The following is an 18,989-nucleotide window of genomic DNA, read 5'->3' as shown; positions in this document are numbered from 1 at the left end:
TTTGTTATCATTTTTGTTGAACTAGCTGACTTTTTAAAATATGATATGTGTAACTTCAATTAAGAAGTTTTAAATAAATATATCAATACATAAATAAGGAAATAGTATCACAACCTACAATTAAAAGATAAATAAAAGCTTTCGCTGTTTCAGTGTTCATGGCACTGGCTTAATTAAATGCTGTTCAATGAAACTACTTAGCATAAAAACGTTTTGCAATTCTCATTATTTTATTACACAAGATCAACTACAAACTGATGGGGAAAGCTATAAAACAAACCAAAACCACTCTAAAGTTACGGTCTCCATCTTCTGCTCTCTTCTGTCGAATGGAACAAATTCTAAAACATAACTGCTTATTTACCTATTTTATAGTTATTTATTTGCCTGTGCTTCTGAGATGGTAGATTCTCCTGCCTGATGCTCACTTACTAGGGATAGTTTACTTAATGCAGCAGTCTTATTTCTTACCTCCTGAACTTGGAAAAACACCATTTTATAAATGAAGCATATTGACGCATGCGTAGTGAGTGCCAGGGTGTAGCCATAGGTATTAATCAGGCACTACTTATGGACAACCTGACTGATTTGGAACGTAAATGCAAAAGAAATTAATTTTTAAAAGAGTACCAAATTCTTACTAGACCTACAGAGTCCCCTAAGAAAAGATATTTACTCTGGCCTTCCTGAATACATAAAATAATGTGACATTATTCAGTTTCCCGTGAGTTTGGAAGCAGCTTTAACTTGTCTCTGAAAACTGAAAAGAGTCTGGACCCTGGGACAAAGTTCAAACTCTTTCTTGGCTGGAACTTGTCTACAATGCCCCATCACACACACTTCCACACACAAACACACATGCTAACTGATGCCAGTAGAGGCTACCAAGGATGACAAAACTTCTGAAATTTTACCCTACCTGCAAGGTAACGAGGATGCTGGCAGGAGACACGATACTCCAGGGTCAGAGACAGAGGACTTGATCAGTCACAACAATGTCAGAAGCTAGAGTATCGCCACCTACACCTACTCCCCAGGGCAATGTGAAGGGGGCTAAGTGATACACACACTGGCCTGCATTTCAGGGGAAGAACCCCAAGCTTAAAGAACCCAAATCTTTTTTTCTTTTCCAAATATTTTTATAGTGGTAAAATATATGTCACATAAAATTCACCATTTCAACTAGTTTTGAGTATGCAAGGCAACAGCACCAGATCTCCTACCATGAGTGGTAAACCTGTCTGACTTTTGCACCATATGGAGACATCATCTTTATTATACTGGACAATAAACAAATCTGGCCTTTGCTCTACAGCACAGTTTCTCAGTCTCAGCCCTTTTGACATTTTGGACTGGATAATTTTTTTTTTTTTGGGGGGGGGGTCTGTCATGTTCATTACAATATACAGAAGGTGCCAAAAAAATGTACGCACATTTTAAGAGAGGAAAAAACTGTATTAAAATTGTAATAATATATACCAATAACAAAAGATAAATACAAGTAATGTGTATACATCTTTTTGGCACCCCGGTATTTTAGCAGCATTCCTGGCTACTACCCACTAGAGGCCCTCAGTTATAACAAGCAAAAATGTCCCCAGAAATTGCCATGTAAGTATCCCACTTGGAGGCAAAATCGCCTCCAGTTGAGAATGATTGCTCCAGAGAAGTCACTACCCTTGTTTTTCAAGGCTGTTCACTCTCCAAACACCTGGAAGAGTCCAGAACGAAGACAATCAGTGCCTCTGCTCATGGGACAGGCAGAAACACGAGAGCTCCATGGAGAATTATCTCCCAGCAGAAGCCTCAACATTTACTTCTGAAACCTGATCTGCTTTTCAGGCACAGATAAATTACTTGGCCAATTTGCACATATTTTTACAAACACACAACACACACCCTTCTTCATGGCCCTTTGACTAAAGTTACAACGTGAACCATTTAGGTGATGGGAAACCAGTTCAAAGAAGTTTAAGTAGGAATGGCCTGACAGGGAGTGTAAGTATCATTTACGGCTGAGCCACGTAGTATAGGAGGACTGCATTTCCTTTCTACATGGGATTTTTTTCCTTCCCTGTGTTAATGGTTGGTTGGGTGTTTTGTTTTGGTTTGTTTGGTTTTTTCGCATTTAATACTCTTAGCTCAGATCACTCCTATGCTTTGAAGTTAGACACAACTGTATTCAAATCTCAACTCCTTTATTTGGTGGTACAATGTTGGGCAAGTAATTTCACCCATGTGAGCTCACTTTCTTCCTCTCTACAAAGTGGGAATGACAAGACCTATCGCACAGGGTTGTCATCACAATTGCATGAGATAAAAGTGCCTAGTACTTAATAAACAGTAGGTATTGTTCAACGAGGATCACCACTAGGGCACATGCTCAGAGTTGTTCTTACTATAATGGAGGTTACTCTAATGGAACTTGACAATCATTTTTCCACACTCTTAGTTGGTTGTTGACAATAATTATAACATAGTTCCTTAGGATGTAGAGCGAAAGGTCACCAGAACCAAAGAGAATGACTCTAAGCCCTGAACTGATAAGCAACTCATGCCAACCACAAGAGTTAGAGAATCCCAACTCTATTACTAATAGGGTCAAAGAAGAAAGTAATTCTCACCTTTTGTTACCTGGTTTCATTTCCTTTAAAATGACATCAATTTGTTGCTCTTGCCCGGCTTTTACTAATCTAGCCAATCAGTCTCTCTTGCATACCTGTATTTCAATAAGCTAGTCCCCTCCAGTCAAATAAGAAGACAAGTTCTGTAGACACTTATCCAAGGCTGCTTGACATTATCAGTGACCAATTTCCCCTGCAGCCACCCTTCCTGTGAGCATCAAACTTGTAAGAAATATCTACCACAGATTTCATAACTTGTTAAGTGACTAACAAAAATATTTCTCTTTTGGTAATAATGCTATGATTTTTCTCTTGATATCTGGCATTTTGTCTTTGGAATAGAAGTTAGTCTTAGTTTCGGCAGCTATTAGATTTTGTATATACATGATGGTTACTCTTCTTTGTCTTATAATATTTGATTATAGCTTCAGAGAAGGCTTAAAATTCCATTTTCCCCCTGGAAAAAGATACCTATAACTGGAGTTTATGAAAACTTATTAGTTGTAGTTAATCCTGGATAATAAATTGGATTTTTGAAATCTGTGGGATTTTTAACACATTAGGCTTTTCATCAGGAAAGCGATGCTTACAGAAAATGCCTGTGGAATAATTAAGCGGCAACTGCACCACTGAACTGGTAACACAAATGCAACTGAGAAGATCATCTATAGAATTTGCTGGATTGTGGAATTTGCTTTTTGAAAAGGAAATATCACCTAATTGTCAGAGGACAAGTAACAATTCCTAGTGACTTTTCATTCCCTTGAGCCTGGTATTAAGATTTCCCCTCGTGACCTAAATTCCCATCCTCCACTTAGAAGTAAGAAACCGGGTTGAATTGTATTAAAAAGCTTAACTGACTTCTATTTCTGGTATCATTTAACCAGAATTAACACTACTTGGTCCCTTCTATAAGCACATGTGTACACACACACCCAGCACTGTTCCACTGCTAAGCAATAAAATCAATACACACAGCAAATATTTGAATTGCATTTATATAAGCAATTCCTTTACGGAAAAAAATTCCAAACACAATAATTTCAAAGACGCCAAAGGGGAGAATATAAAGGTATTTAAAAAATAAAATAAAACAACAACAAAAACCCTTGCTTTGCTAAATGAAGGCCATTTTTTGTAGATAAAACCCCAAGCCAATACTCTTTTTTTCTATCAAGCTTTCTCCCTCTTTATATCTCATACCTAACTCTAATCCACCTTATTCTCCAGTGCTGTTTATTAAAGATACACCATTTTCCATAACAATTAAAAAAGGACTCTGTCGGAATGGTTATTCTTTCTAGGAATACTAGGAAGAACTGAAGGAATTTTGTTTTGTTTTTTAAGGTCATTCAGCCACATCGCACCTAGAGGATTTAAGTAACATACGCATAGTAACAACATGGAGCAGGTAACACAAAACTTGAAAGGAAAATAGCACTAATTGGTTTATACACATATTTAAAGGCATGGAGATTACCTGATCCACTGGAATCTCAACCTGAGTATCTTCATCTTCTTGGACTTCTGCTGCCCCCCGCGTTTCAGATCTCTCTGCTCCAGCTTTAAAAATGCCTTCATCTATATTATTTGAGACAAGTACACAGTGAAAATCAAAATCCAATTGTGACATCGTGTGGCTGGATGTAGAAATTACAATCAAATACCCGATGAAGATTGTTTTTAATAGGTATTTTTGGTTCCCTTTGTATTGATAGGATTTTTGTGGCCCCCTCCCCACAATCTCACATTTTCACTGGGAAAAGGTTTAGTAGCCAAAACAAGGCTGATCCGGCAGAGTAGGGTTTTGTTCCATTGTCCTCCGCGTACTTTGGCTCTGATTTAATAAGACAACCTGTACAGGCATTGAGATGGGAAGAACTTCACATCTAAACCATCCCTGTTCTCCCCACCTATCCATGAAATAGCGATGATGCTTAGTGCTCTAAAATACTACCTGTAGAAGTTTTCCTTTCCCAAGAGAATGCTATGCACTGAATATAATGTATAATACCCTCTATTCAGAGTAATATACAAAATATTTTTACTGCAACAGAATCATAGCACTGACTGCATCTCACACAAATCAATCTTTTATTTTGAAGATTTCCACAACCTATGTCTCAAAATCCCTAACTATAAATGTAACCTAAATCTCTAAGACTACAAGTTAATCTCCTTTGACTTGTTTTCCAGCAATAATAGCTGTTTTCCATATTTGAAGTAGTTTTAATGTCTTCTCTTCTCCAGGCCAAGGATTCAAGAAATCAAAGAACCATTTGTCATTATGTCCATCTACTTGCCTGAAGACAGGTTTAATGCCTCAGTTACTCTCACAGATGTTTTCTCTGTTCAGTTTTTGAGGATCTCCCGGGATGGGGATATCACCTCCTTCGCTGGTTATCTACTACAGTATATTACCCCTGCAGTCTAGAAAACGTGTTTTTCGTCTTTTGTCTTAAAACTCCCTCTGTTTCTCTAATGGAAGCTGATTTCCCACAGTACAATTATTGAACATGTTTCACATAATACTTCATGTGGTTAAAGACTGAAATCATTCTTAACTAAATGTAAAATATATTTTCACATTTGTTGAGAACCAATTCTGTGTAATGTATAACGTGACAGCCTAAGATATGAATGGGATGTAGAGTGGTCCCTCAAGGCACCTACAGACCAATGAGAAGACAGAGATATAAACACAGCAAAGTGCTGTAATACCATGTTTCCCCAAAAATAAGACCTCGCTGGACAATCAGCTCTAATGCATCTTTTGGAGCAAAAATTAATATAAGACCTAGTATATTATATTATATGTTATAGTATATTTTATTATATTAATTATATCATATCATATCATGTCATATCATATTATACTCGATCTTATAGTAAAATAAGACCAGGTCTTATATAAATTTTTGCTTCAAAAGATGCAGTAGAGCTGATTGTCCAGCGAGGTCTTATTTTTGGGGAAACATGGTAGGTAAGACAACAGAGCACTACGGAGGCTGAGAAGATGCAACCAGGTGAAAAAGAAAGGGACGGAGGGAAGTAAAACCATACTCAAGTCCTTTTTGTTTCTCCTAAAGAAACCTTTTAATTTTCTTTTGTAATTTGCCTGGATGATGGCTTCTCTACTTTCCTTTTTGAAACCTAGGGACAGCAGAGCTACCCTCAAAGCTGATTAGATTAATTCACACGGATTAATTCAATTTGAGGATTATCTACAGCAATTGTTTAATCCCAGACTGCTTTTTCCTATCGTCCAGCAAAGTATTTTCACATTCTCATTCCTTCCATTAGCTCTTGTATGCTTAAGCAAAGCATAATTCTAGTGAATTTTTCATTCAATGACGATTTCAGCATTGGCAGCTATTTTGGATGATCTCCACAACTAACCTCTGCAAGGATGTGGCCCACACACCATGCCCAAGGATTGTGTCCTGATTCTGTTGTGTCTTACAACTGAGGACATGGGTCCAAAATGAAACTGCAGCCAAAAGCTCAGCGATATCAGAAGAAAGAATACAGAAAACGAAACAGAGAATGTGATGATGTTATCATCTGTGCAGGCCTGGAGTAAATGCAGAGTTGTGGTCATACACTCAACAAAACAATCCCTAGGCTAAGAAAAGCTCAGGGAGGGACACTTCAAGGGGTTAGTAAAATAACTTTCAATTACTCTGTCCCAAAGGAGGAAAAGTGAAAGGGAGTAATCCAAGTCTATAAAATTGGAGTCAAAAGGAATGGGGTAAGCTGATATACGTGTCTCCAAATTTTGGAACCTGGAACTCAAGGAAATAATGATAGAAACAATAAAAAACAAATTCTGCTTTATTCACATGTGGAGTTCATAACTCTGAGAATGTGCAGAGGCAGAATAAACCAATTTCAGAAAAGGGGTATACAATTTATTAACTGTTACCCCCAAAATGGTTTAAAAAGGAATATTAGGTATGTTTGACACTCATTTCTACCTTCTGAATTACCTTAGGAGATAACAATCACACTCGTCCACAAAATGCCCCTTGAGTCAACCTGCAGAGATAGATGTTGGACTCAGTAGACTATAGCTGTGACCTATGTACATAACTTTTTGTATAACATTTTTGTGTCCAAGTGTTGCACTTACTTTCAAAGAGACTATAAAGAAAAACCTACAGATACGAAAGGATTATGTTCTTAAATACATTCAATAAAATGTTTAACTGTATCCAAGCAGTGCTATGAATGGCTTGCAGATGTGTCTTAGAATAAACATTTCATCAGAAAAGAAGAATATGATCTCGATAATCACAAATAAAATAAAATTGAAAGGGCACTGGAATGAAAAATGGCAACCATAAGGATATAAACAGCAAAGAGTCAAATCAACAAAAGTCAACATTGTGTACAGTGACACAGATACAGAATTCAAAAATAAAAGCATTTGGCTGAGGTGTGCAGGAGGGTTTTGTTTATCAGTGAACTGAGATGTGTGAGCCATCTCCCTCAGCAGCACAGATCTAGAAATCAGGTCAGAAAGGAATTCATAGGAATAAACAGTGACCAAAAAGGGAAGACCGGCTAGAAGTTACTTTGTGATAGGAGAAAGCCTATTAGGATTTTAATTCTATAAATGCTTTATAAAATTAAAAATGGGGTAATACAAAAATATTTTAAATAGCATTTACTGATGATAAATTGCTTATAAAATACATATGCATTTTAGAACACTTGGGAGATGAAGAAAATAAACATCATTCTAATCTCATGACCTAGAGATAACTACCACTAATAGTTTGACCACTAACTCTCCTCTCTTTCTCTCTCTCACACACATACACACACACACACACACACACAAACACATACACACACATTCATAAAACTAAGATTTTATTGTATATATCATTACATCATTTTTGAAAGTTTTTTTTTTTACTTTAAAATCATAGCATGAACATTTCCCTTGTCAATAAACGTTATGAGAACACATAATAAATTGCTGCATATGATGGTACTATATTGTAATTAAGGGATAATACTGAATAACAAAAAATAGGAGTTCTTAAATGAATAGGGTAGATTTCATTCATTTAATCGATTGGCAAATACAGTAGGTCTTTGGATAATGTTGTTTCATTCAACGTTGTTTCATTATAACATTGATGAGACAAAAAATGTCAATTCCTAGCCGGGGCCACTGTCTGTGTGGAGACTGCACGTTCTCCCCACATCTGCGTGGGTTTTTCTATGGGTACTCCAGTTTTCTCCCACAGCCCAAGGATGTGCACAGGGTTTCCAGATGGGAATTCCCGCCCGTTCTCAGGAATTTTTTTCGCTTTCCCGTTTCCAAATCCCAAGAAAAGTTGGTCGGGAAATTGGGAAAATCGGCTCCTTGAACCCAGTAATACCCACAATGGGAAATAAATGTACTACTCACAATGTATCTCTTAGACATTTTTCCTATTTATCACTACAGTTTCCGGGCGCGAATTCCCGCCCGCTTTTGGGATTTTTTTCGCTTTTCCATTCCCGAATTCCAAGAAAAGTTGGTCGGGAAATCAGGTAAATCGGCTCCTTGAACCCAGATGGTTGGCAGTATCGGCCATCACTTTGTGGAAATGATTCATCTTGGAGAACAGAAAACAGTTTATATCTCAGGATTCGGGAATGGAAAAGCGAAAAAAATTCCTGAGAATGGGTGGGAATTCCCACCTGGAAACCCTAGATGTGCATATTGGCATGTCCAATGGACAGTCGGAGTGAGCATGGGTGTGTGTGATGGGCCCTGCAATGGAACGGTGTCCTGTCTAGGCCAGTCTAGGGTGGGTCCCACCTTGCACCCTGACCTGCTGTGAGAGAGGCTCCAGCCACCCTCTACCCTGAACTGGAACCAGCAGGGTGGAAAATAATGATCTGACTTGTTTTATAGGCATCTTTCTTAAAAGTATGTGGAGCTCACATTTATTTCAATGTCTAACATTCAAAGTGTTTTAGGTCTTTATTTAGAAGTTTGGTGATGACTTTGTGACCAGAAATATACCATAGGAACCTAACTCTAGTTTCTATTAATTAGCCTGGAATAAAGTTGGTTTCACTATATGTCGTTTCACTTAAAATTCCAGTTTCCAAGAACTTATCGATGACATTAAATTAGGACTTACTGTATAGATCACGATCAACTGTGTAAGAGTCACTCTGGGAAACCCGAAAGGGTTGTTCTTTACAGACTCAGCATCTTGTGTTAAGATCACAGATAGATAGCTATTTATCTTTCCATGTACATGCCCTGTGGCCTTATGAGTCCCTTCTTGCCTTACGAGTCCCATTTCCCAAGAGTAAGCCTGGGACATGGCACACAGTAAGTCCTCAATAAATGTTTACTGAAATGAGAAAAAGCAAGTTCCTAGTTTAATCTCATTCTCACGGGCTGATTCCCTTCCACCTCTATGCCCCCTACAATCCTCTACCTCACACACTCTGCTACCATGTTTCCCCAAAAATAAGACCTAGCCGGACAATCAGCTCTAATGCATCTTTTGGGGCAAAAATTAATATAAGACCCGGTCTTTTTTTACTATAATGTAAGACTGGGTCCTATATAATGTAATGCAAAAAATATAATATAATATAATGTAATGTAATGTAATATAATATAATATAATACCTGGTCTGATATCAATTTTTGCTCCAAAAGACACATTAGAACTGATTGTCCGGCTAGGTCCTATTTTCAGGGAAACGCGGTAGTATTTAATTCTCCAATCCAAAACTTCCCCCCAGACATGCTGACAATTAACTCATAAATCCTCAGCCTCTTTACTGAATGTTCCTTCTAGCTCTACTTAAAGGAAACCTCACCAGCCCATGTTTCTTCCCGTTCTGCATCCTCCCATCTGAGTAATCTCAATGCCCACATGATGAGCCACTGTACTCCACTGACAATCCCCTCACCTCCACCTCACCACATGTCCTTCCCATCAAGTGAAGTGACTTCAGTCACAGCCCACACACAGTCATGACCAAAGAACGTGCAGGTCATGGTAGTGCTGTGCTCATTCCTATCTTACTCCACTGCCCCCAAAGTCCTTCCCTGCTTTTATCCTTGTCCCTATGGCTGACACTGGAGTCTTACTCATGGTCTAAATCCTATTCAGTGCTATAAGGTCACCTCAGATCTCATCCTCTAACCCCACAAGCAAACAAAACCATTAGCTTCCCCCATGCACTACTTCTCTATCTCACATACTTCTTTTATTCATGAATTACACCTACTTTTAATGATTTCTTGTACCAATTCTGCCCCCTCCATTTACCCGCTATGCAATAAGCTCCTTCAGGCACAGACCATGACTTTTGTCTGGCAAGTCCTATGCCTAGCATAATGTCAGCCAGAAAAGAGGTTTTGAAAAGATGTTTGTTAGAAATGAACAAATATACAAAACATTATATAAACACCAAATTTTAGGCATTCTCTGAAAGTATTATTTGTAATGGAATTTCTATGTATACATACTTCATCCAGGGCCAAGAGCCGTGAGCTAAAGTGAATGCTCAAAAGTATGTGAATATTCAATATGAAAGTTCAAAGGCAGACCTTAAAACCAGAAAATTAAAATTATTTAACACCAAAGAATTGCCAACAAAGCCAAACTACGATGGAAAAGAATTTGAATGATACAATAACAGTATGCTCCCCTTCTGTCAATGTCATAGTAAAAAGCAACTAAAGATGCACTCCAAGAAAAAGGCAAAGATAAAACATTAAAAAATTTAAGACAACTGCTTGCAAGATTCCACAAGAAATTTGCAAGAATATTAAGTTTTTTCATCAAGGGCAATATTATTCAAGTACTTCAAAACCTTACCACTTTCCCATTAGCATTACAGCCAATTTAAACTTGCATAGTAAATTGGTGAATTTATATAATAATGGAAATTGTTATGTGCAATGGTTGTATAGTTATTGCTGTAGGTACCTCAGACATCCCAACCATAACTCACTGAGGAGAGGTGCCGCCTAGGGCAGGGGGTTGCCTCCAGTGGGACACAGATTTGTGTTAGCATCACTGTCTCTGTCTCCCCCCCAATGTCCCCCATACTTTCTAACCCAGCTTCTGCAGCAGCACCCCACAAGGAACGCTCTTGTCAAAATTTTCAATGACCATAATGGTTAGCTTTATGTTCTCATCTTACTTGATCTCTTAGCAGCTTTTAATACAGGTGATCTCTCCCTCTCAATCTCTTTGTCTCTCTGTCTCTCTCTCTGTCTCTGTCTCTGTCTCTCTCTCTCTCTCTCTCTCTCTCTCTCTCTCTCTCTCTCTCCCCTCTCTCCATTTTACTCTCCTGGTTTCAGACTGGTTTCTTCTCAGTCTCCTTGGCCAACCTATCCTCTACTGTTCAACTTCTAAGTGTTGGACCACCCAGAGCTACATCACGGATCTACTTGTCTAATTACACTCTTCTCAGATAATCTCAAGATCGTGTTTGAATACCGTAAATATGCTGATGATTCTCTAATCTTTATCAGCCCCTTCATAGATCCCAAAACTTTATATATCCTATTGTCTAACTTGACATCTTGCCTTGGATGTCTAACAGGCATTTCAACATTAACATGGTCAAAACAGAACTTTGGTTTCCCACCCTAAGCTGCTCATCCTCTACATAACCTATCCCAGGAAATGGCACCGCCACTCAATCCCAAAACCTGGAAATTATCCTCATTTTCATCTTGCTCTCACTCCCTATATACATTCAATTGTTGTCTTGCCAGATCAATCTCCTTTTAAATATATCCCACATCTGTAAATATTATTTCTGTCTCCTCTATCAACTTGGTCTAATCACTTGGTCTGTTGGATGGGCTACTGCAACAGCTTACAGATTAGTGTCTCTCTTCTATTCCTGCTGTCCTGTAATTCATCCTCCACATAATAGCCAAGTGATTTTAATAGATTATAAAAATTCCTTAGAAACTCTCTGATGTCTTTCCTCATACACAGAATCCAAGTTCCTTACCACGGTTTACAGAGATGTGATCTGGCATTTAACTCCCTCATGGACTGCATTTCATACCACTATCCTTTTGGCCATTAAACTCTAGCTACATTCTGTTTCTCCAACAGAAAACTCATTCCTATCTAGTGGCTTTGTACTTCTTACACCCTCTGCCTGGAATGTTCTTTCCTTCCACCCCCCCAACCCCCCAAATATGATTGCCTGCTCTTTGTCATTCAGATCTTAGGAAACCCTCCTGGTTCCAATTCCAGGAACTACTCAGTCATTCCCATTGCTCTGTTTTAATTCTCTCCCTAGTATTTCTTACTAGCTGGTATTTTTCTTGTTTATTTAGTGCCTTAGTATTTGTCAGTCTCCAACAAAGTGTAAGCTCCAAGAGAGCAGGCAGCAGGCCCATACTGTTCACTAATCTACCCCCAGCATGTAACAGGGCTCAGCATAGAGGTGTTCAACAGATATCTGTTGAAAGCATGAAAAGCAAGCACTCAAAAACATTTGCTTCATTGAGAAAGAACATAAGGAGCAAAGAATTTAAAAGTCACTGGACCAGTTTATTAATTATTTGTATTGTTATGGGGGTTTTACCCCAATCTGGCCACACTTGGCATTATAGCATTTGGACGAGGAGGAGGGGGACAGAGTGGGTTGAAGAGAAAGAAGACTCGAGTACGACCTATACAGGGATCAACAAATTATGCTGCATGTGGTAGGTAAATTAGTCGTCTCCCCAAAGAGATCCACATTCTAATCCTCAGAAACTGTGAATATGTTACATTGCATGGCAGCGGTGAATTCAAATTGCAGGTGCAATTCAGATTTCTAATCCACTGACCTTGAGATGGTGAGATTACCCTTGATTATCTGTGTGGACACAGTGTAATCACAAAGGTCCTTATAAGTAAAAGAGAGGCAAGAGAATTAGTGTCAGAGTGATGCGCTGTGAGAAAGACTTGACTGGCCATTGCTGGCTTTGAAGATGGAAAGAGGCCATAAGCAGAGAACTGTAGACAATCTCTACAGACTGGAAAAAAGCAAGGATACCAATGTTCCTCTTAGAGAGTCTAGGAGGAACACATCCTGGCCAGCACCTTGATTACAGTTCAGGGAGGACCATTTGGGAATTCTGAGCTCCAGAACTGTAAGACAACAAATTTGTGTGTTGTTTTAAGCCGCCAAAGTCGTGGTAATGTGTTGCAGCAGCAATAAGAAACAAATGCACCATATGTCTAAAACGTATGCTCTAGAAAGAATATTGGGGTCAGTAGCAGCTGCAAATCCTCTCTGATTCCTACAGATAGCTGCTTGGCGAGGGCAGACTGCTTGATACCCTCTGCTCAGTCCTCCTGTGACTATGCTGCCTTTTGTTCTCCTTTTCTGATATTACTTCTCTTGTTCAAACCCCTACAAGGTGCAAAGACCACCCCCATCTCCCCACACCCAAACATCTGCCAGAAGAAAAGGGACTAGATTTCTTTTTTAAAGTCTTCCCCTACCCTAAAACCTTTGTAATAAAAGCCATTCATTAACAAACTAAAGAGCAAGGATAAATGTGAAACACAATACTGCTCTCATTCAATTACTACACTGAGGATCAAATTCAATGCTTGGATGCACACTGCACACAAATTCAGCTCTAATCTTTTCTCTTTGAATCACAAATAGACATTTTAGTGTATATTACACAGTAAAGCAATAACAAACACTCTAGTAAAACTAAAAATGCTCCTCAATTATTTCTCACTTATCCCTATGAATTTTATTGCCTAAAAATTGAAAGCAGAGCTGCTGAGGTAGGGCAGTCATATCATTATTGTGAAGTTCCTAGTAAATAGGAATCTGTTTTTCCTACAGAAATGGGAAATAAATGCTTGCGTTCTGTTTGGGTTTTTTTTTGTTTTGTTTTTTCTTTTTAGCTTTTCTGCAACCAGAGCTGTTAAAATGAAAGTATTTCCTAGTTTCAACTCATCAGTATTTCACTTTAGTAATATTGTAATACTTTGATGTTTTCAAATAAGAAAAGTTTCCAAAGCATAAATGGTATAGAGGTCAGACAATTAAGTTTGCAAACTCATCCTAGAGAAAGTGCTACATACCTCATTGCTGAATATCACTATGGTCACCTTCGAAGACTCCCCTTGGGAAGCTATGCACGATGCCAGCATCTAGTCTAGTCCACCCTTCAAAGCAATTTTGCAGTTTTTTTCTGGAATGGCCATCAAAGCTGACGTTGTATTACCCTTGATGTCCTGAATGTCATCAAAATGGCGTCCTTTCAATATTTCCTTTATCTTCAGATAAAGAAAGAAGTCATTGGGGGCCAGATCAGGTGAGTAGGGAGGGTGTTCCAATACAATTATTTGTTTACTGGCTAAAAACTCCCTCAGACAGTGCCGTGTGAGCTGGTGCATTGTCGTGATGCAAGAGCCATGAATTGTTGGCGAAAAGTTCAGGTCGTTTTCATCTAACTTTTTCATGCAGCCTTTTGAGCACTTCCAAGCAGTAAACTTGGTTAACTGCTTGTCCAGTTGGTACAAATTCATAATGAACAATCCCTATAATATCAAAAAAGGTTAGCAACATCATTTTGACTCTTGATTTGGACTGACAGAACTTTTTTGGTTGTGGAAAATTGGCTGACTTCCATTGTGTACTTTGACGCTTTGTTTCAGGGTCGTATTGGTACACCCATGTTTCATCACCAGTGATAACATGGCCCAAAATATCGTCTTGCCTCTCCAAAAGGTCTTGGCAAACTTCGACTCTCCTTTGCTTTTGTTCATCCATGAGCTCCTCCGGGACCATTTTTGCACATACTTTTCTCATGCCAAGATTTTCAGTTAAGATTTTCCCAACTGTTTCTCTTTTGATGTTTACTTGGTCCGTTATGCTTCTCACAGGCAGCCGATGATTTTGACGCACAATTCGACAAATTTTTGCAATGTTTTCATCAGTTCTGCTCATTACTGGCCGCCCTGACCTCTATTCATCAGTGACGTGTTCTCTACCCTCAGAAAAACGTTTAATCCATTTGCACACTGCCATATATTTCATGGCATTATCCCCATAAACTTAAACATGTCCCTGATTTCACTTCCACTCTTGCCAAGTTTAACAAGAAATTTAATGTTTCATCGTAGCTCTAATTCAAGTTCAGACAGCCTCACAATGGCACACAAAAACATGCAACAACGATAATGAGCACCACTCAGCAAGACACTGCCACACATCAACACGAACACAGCTGTGAGACACTGATACACCAAGGTTATGAAACCTTACTGAGCTGTTTGTACAGTGCTGCCAATGTAAGCGCACGGTGGCAAGTTCATGAACTTAATTGTCACACCTTGTATTCATGTAATTGATGATACCTAGTTATTTAGGCTGAACAATATTATTTAAAGAACACCTACCTTCTTACCAGAATTACTACAAATTATTTGAAGTATTATTACACACCATATTTTAATATGTTCAGTGTTTTAGTTGAAACCTATAAGAATAAATAAGATGAAAAATAACAAAACAGTGCCCAGTTCTGAATACTTTATGGAAATATTAGATATCTATGAAGTGGAAGCTCTATATATAAACAAGAAAATTCAGTGTGACTATAAATATTTTACTACTGAAACTGCCTCATAAAAATGTTAAATTAAAAATGAAAGGTTAATATCAAAAAGCAGCTCATTAAGCCCAGATTATTGAGAAAAATATGAGAAACAAGGAGTTTATGGCTTTCAGTATATAAGGTAATATTCTAAGAAGAAAAATTATATTTACAAGGAAAATCGTGCCTTCTTTATATGTGTCACATAAGTTACCAGAGGCAGAATTAAAATTGGTAAGAATGTGTCATAAAAATGATTTTCATTATCTAATGTTTATGTGAACTATATTCATATGTAAAATACACTGAATTTCTAATATATAACTCTTCATAGATACAGATTGTTGTCATCACAACATCTTATCGAAAGTTAAAGAAAGCACTACCCAATGTGCAGCAGTCTTCATGAAGGTGAGCAGGAGTGAGGTAGAGAGGACGGGCAGACTCACATGTAGTGACACTTTCTCATGAGAAGATGTCGGCCAAGCCTCCTCTCATCCTTGTTACAGCTTGTACAATCTCCTCATCACACTACTCCTCTGAGCTAAAGTATATTATCATTAGGAAGAACGAAAAACTAATCAAATAACAGCTAATGTTCTGCACGCGTCTAACTTAGTACACCAATAAAACCCAAATGTTTTTTAATCACTAATCTTCTCCATGTTTTACTATGGCCCATAAACGTAAATGGGAACGCTTTACAGAGACAAGAATATCACAAGTGATATTTTTCTGTGGCAATTTAGAATATTACATGAAAATAACTTTATCCATACACTTATATAGGCTGAATTTTCTTGACTGCAGTTTGAAATATTTGGCTTCTTTCTATTCCCTGACTCCCATTCCAGGGTATGAAATATCATCTGTTATGTAACTGATATTTAAATTTGACTATTAATTCTTTGCATAGACTTTATGTTAACCACTGTGGTTATTTTACCTTGACTTTCAGCAGGTGTAACAAAATTTTCTAAGTGTAGACAGAAAGCAAATGTAGGATTATTATCATCGATTTCCCCAAATCACAGGTAATTTTACTCTTATCCCTACATTTCTATTTAATCTTCTTAGATATGAATCATTTAGATTTTCATCAAAATCAGAAATATTCAGTGTACAAAGAGTGAAGTACATATTTATAATTATGTAGAATTCATGACTCTTAACTATTCTACAACCTATATAAATTTTGGCATAATTTCCAAAGTTCATACCAGATATGTGGGACTGAGAATAATAAATTACCTCTGAGTAGATTTACCTAAACCAGTAAGTATGTACAGCTCCCCTTGTTCATTTTTCATTTTGTAACCTTATAAGAATTATACTGCAAATTATTTTTAGTTCATCAGAATAACTGAATTGTTCCTCTTTGCACCCCAGTGACATGGCATCACTTAATAAGTGGCCTAAGATTCATGATTCCTGTTCTTAATTCTGGCTGGTCCAGCTACCACCAAATGAACTTGTGTATTCCATTCTATAGAAGAGCTAGCCATACTTCAAATACTCCTCTATTCAAGAAGATTTACCATGGTAACAAACGGAGTACTTGAATAGAATAGAATTACATTGTACTCTTGAATTCCTCAAGTTTTTGTTCATCATTCATTTATTACGCCAAAATTTACTGTGCCTCCTTAGGCTCAGGCATGTGCTGGGTACCAGCCAGAGAAAGATGAACAAGCCACTGGCCTCAAGATGCTTGTTGTCTACTGGGGAATATAAATGGAAAAATCAGCAGCACAGAACGAAAGCATAACAAGTGCTACGCGGGCTGTGAAGAGTGCACAGAAGTAGAAAAGGGTAAAGGTGGGCAAGTAGCAGTCAAAGGCAGCTCTGAGAGACAGAAGGTGCAAATCGAAAGACAAACAGATGTAGTCACTGGAGAGAAGGGAAGGGAGTTCTAGACAGAAAGCTCAGATAATGCAAAGACTTGGAGGCACTGGAATGTATGTATGTTCCAGCAACTGCAGGCAGATGAGCCTGGCTGCAGCAAGGTTGCAGGCTGCAGAGTGGCAGATGAAGAGGGGAATGATTCAGAAAACCTTGTCTGATAGGACCAAGAATTTGAACTTGATCCTTAAGATGATGAAGAGCAAGTGAAGGAGTTTAAGCTGGGAGCAAGATACACAGGGCTGAGGGTGTGTCCTGGAAGTCGGGACGCCTGGAAAGATGGGAATGAGGATTTACAGCAGGGTGTGTAGACGGCAAACATGGAAGGTATCACTCAAGGCCCTCTAGGAAGATACTGCTGAGGTACAGATACCAGGTCAGGGTGAGAAGAGTAGCTGAGATTATAAAAAGGAAAGCCCGGAATGTGGGTCAGGCTGAAGTGACAAAAGGCTGGTAGCCTGGACAGTTCAAAGAAATGGAATGGGAAAGAAAGTGTGGAAAGATGAGTCATGAGGTTCTGGAGAGCAGGAATCAGTAGTGGGAGAGGCATTGCTCTCTGGGATTTTGGCGGTCTGGTAGACACGGTAAATCTGGCATGAAGGCAGTGGTGGTGGGACAGCCAGGAGGGGACACATGAGAGGAGCACATGACTTCCTGGATGCGGAAGGTGAGCGAGATAAGAGTCAAAGGGAAACTCTAGGATTTATGGTTTGGGTGTCTAAGTGGTTACTAGTGTTATTCGTTAAGGCAAGGGAAAGAAGAGAACAGGGGTGGTAAGAAGGGAAATGATGAATTCTAATTTTGATATATTGGTTTGAGTCACCTGTTAAGCATGTTGATAGAAATGTCAAGTAAGTGGTCAGAAATATGTCTGTTAAGTAAGATAAAGTTCTAGGATAAGGATATAGATTTGGGAGCCATCAGAATATAGTTGGTGAAGTCACGGGTCTGAATGAGAACAGAAGATGGTTGGGGACAGAATTCTAGGAAACAATATATAAAGGATGGGCAGAAGAGAAACAAAGATTGAAAAGAAATAACAAAAGGTACAAGAAAAAATAAGAGAGTGAGCGATCGAGGGAAAAGTGAAAGTCTACAATAAAAGAGTAATCAGTTTTAAAAAACGTCCTCCAGCTTTGCCATCCCAATGATCTGGTTAACTAGGTGAGGGTAATTTTAGTAGAGGGCGATTATATTGAGGTGCGGTATAAAAGTAATGAGGAAGTAAAGAATGCACTATAGACCAGTCTTTCACGGTGACTGGCTGTGAAGTGGAGAAGAGAGACCATAGCTCTATAAAACTTAACTCAGAGGCCTAAGGCCATGGACATCATAAGAGACAAAAGGGGGTTAAATCCCATCTCGCTGACTCCTCTCTTCCAATAAACTTGTCACAGGTGTGATGTAGGCACCCTAAAGATGATACTAAACCTATGTCCCTAATGCATAAGCTAGAGACATTACACAATAATGTCTCAGCGTTCTTATGAAACTCAAACTCCTGGTCCCATTCACTCCTGGTCAAGTTAAACCAAAATAGATTGTCTTCATCTTGATAATATCAATGTAACTAGAACTGTATTTCATAAAAACACCAATCATCCTTGCTATACAAACATTTAATGAAGTTTGAACTTTAGCTAAAATACATGAATGAATTACAACATGGTAATCTGCCTGCAGGGAGTAAGGGCCTGGGAGGAGGTAGGGCAAGAAAAAGAGAAATCTACAGGGCAGCACTCACCCCAGGAAACAAGGCTCCTTGAACTAACCCCACTGAGTTAAATCATGCTATGTAGTACGGTCATTAACAATCATTTCAGACAAAGAAATAAAAGACTCCTTAG

At 38.4% G+C, this 18,989-nt stretch overlaps 1 protein-coding gene across 6 annotated transcripts in view; it reads right to left on the bottom strand.

The window, feature by feature from the left end:
* The window catches only part of DCDC2 (doublecortin domain containing 2), a 159,290-nt gene that overhangs the window by 25,994 nt on the left and 114,307 nt on the right, over positions 1–18,989 (bottom strand). For all 6 annotated transcript variants that reach the window (XM_074335170.2, XM_074335171.2, XM_074335167.2 and 3 more), the window contains exon 9: positions 4,105–4,205. In XM_074335170.2, the coding sequence (XP_074191271.2) occupies positions 4,105–4,205 (101 nt within the window). The remainder of the gene's footprint in view (positions 1–4,104; positions 4,206–18,989) is intronic.

Source organism: Rhinolophus sinicus, chromosome 14 (genome assembly GCF_057876585.1).
Source record: "Rhinolophus sinicus isolate RSI-liver-muscle chromosome 14, RSI-T2T, whole genome shotgun sequence".
In the NCBI taxonomy this organism is placed as follows: Eukaryota; Metazoa; Chordata; class Mammalia; order Chiroptera; family Rhinolophidae; genus Rhinolophus; species Rhinolophus sinicus.
Note: the sequence above shows the minus strand (reverse complement) of the source record. Positions and strands in the feature narration are given on the sequence as shown.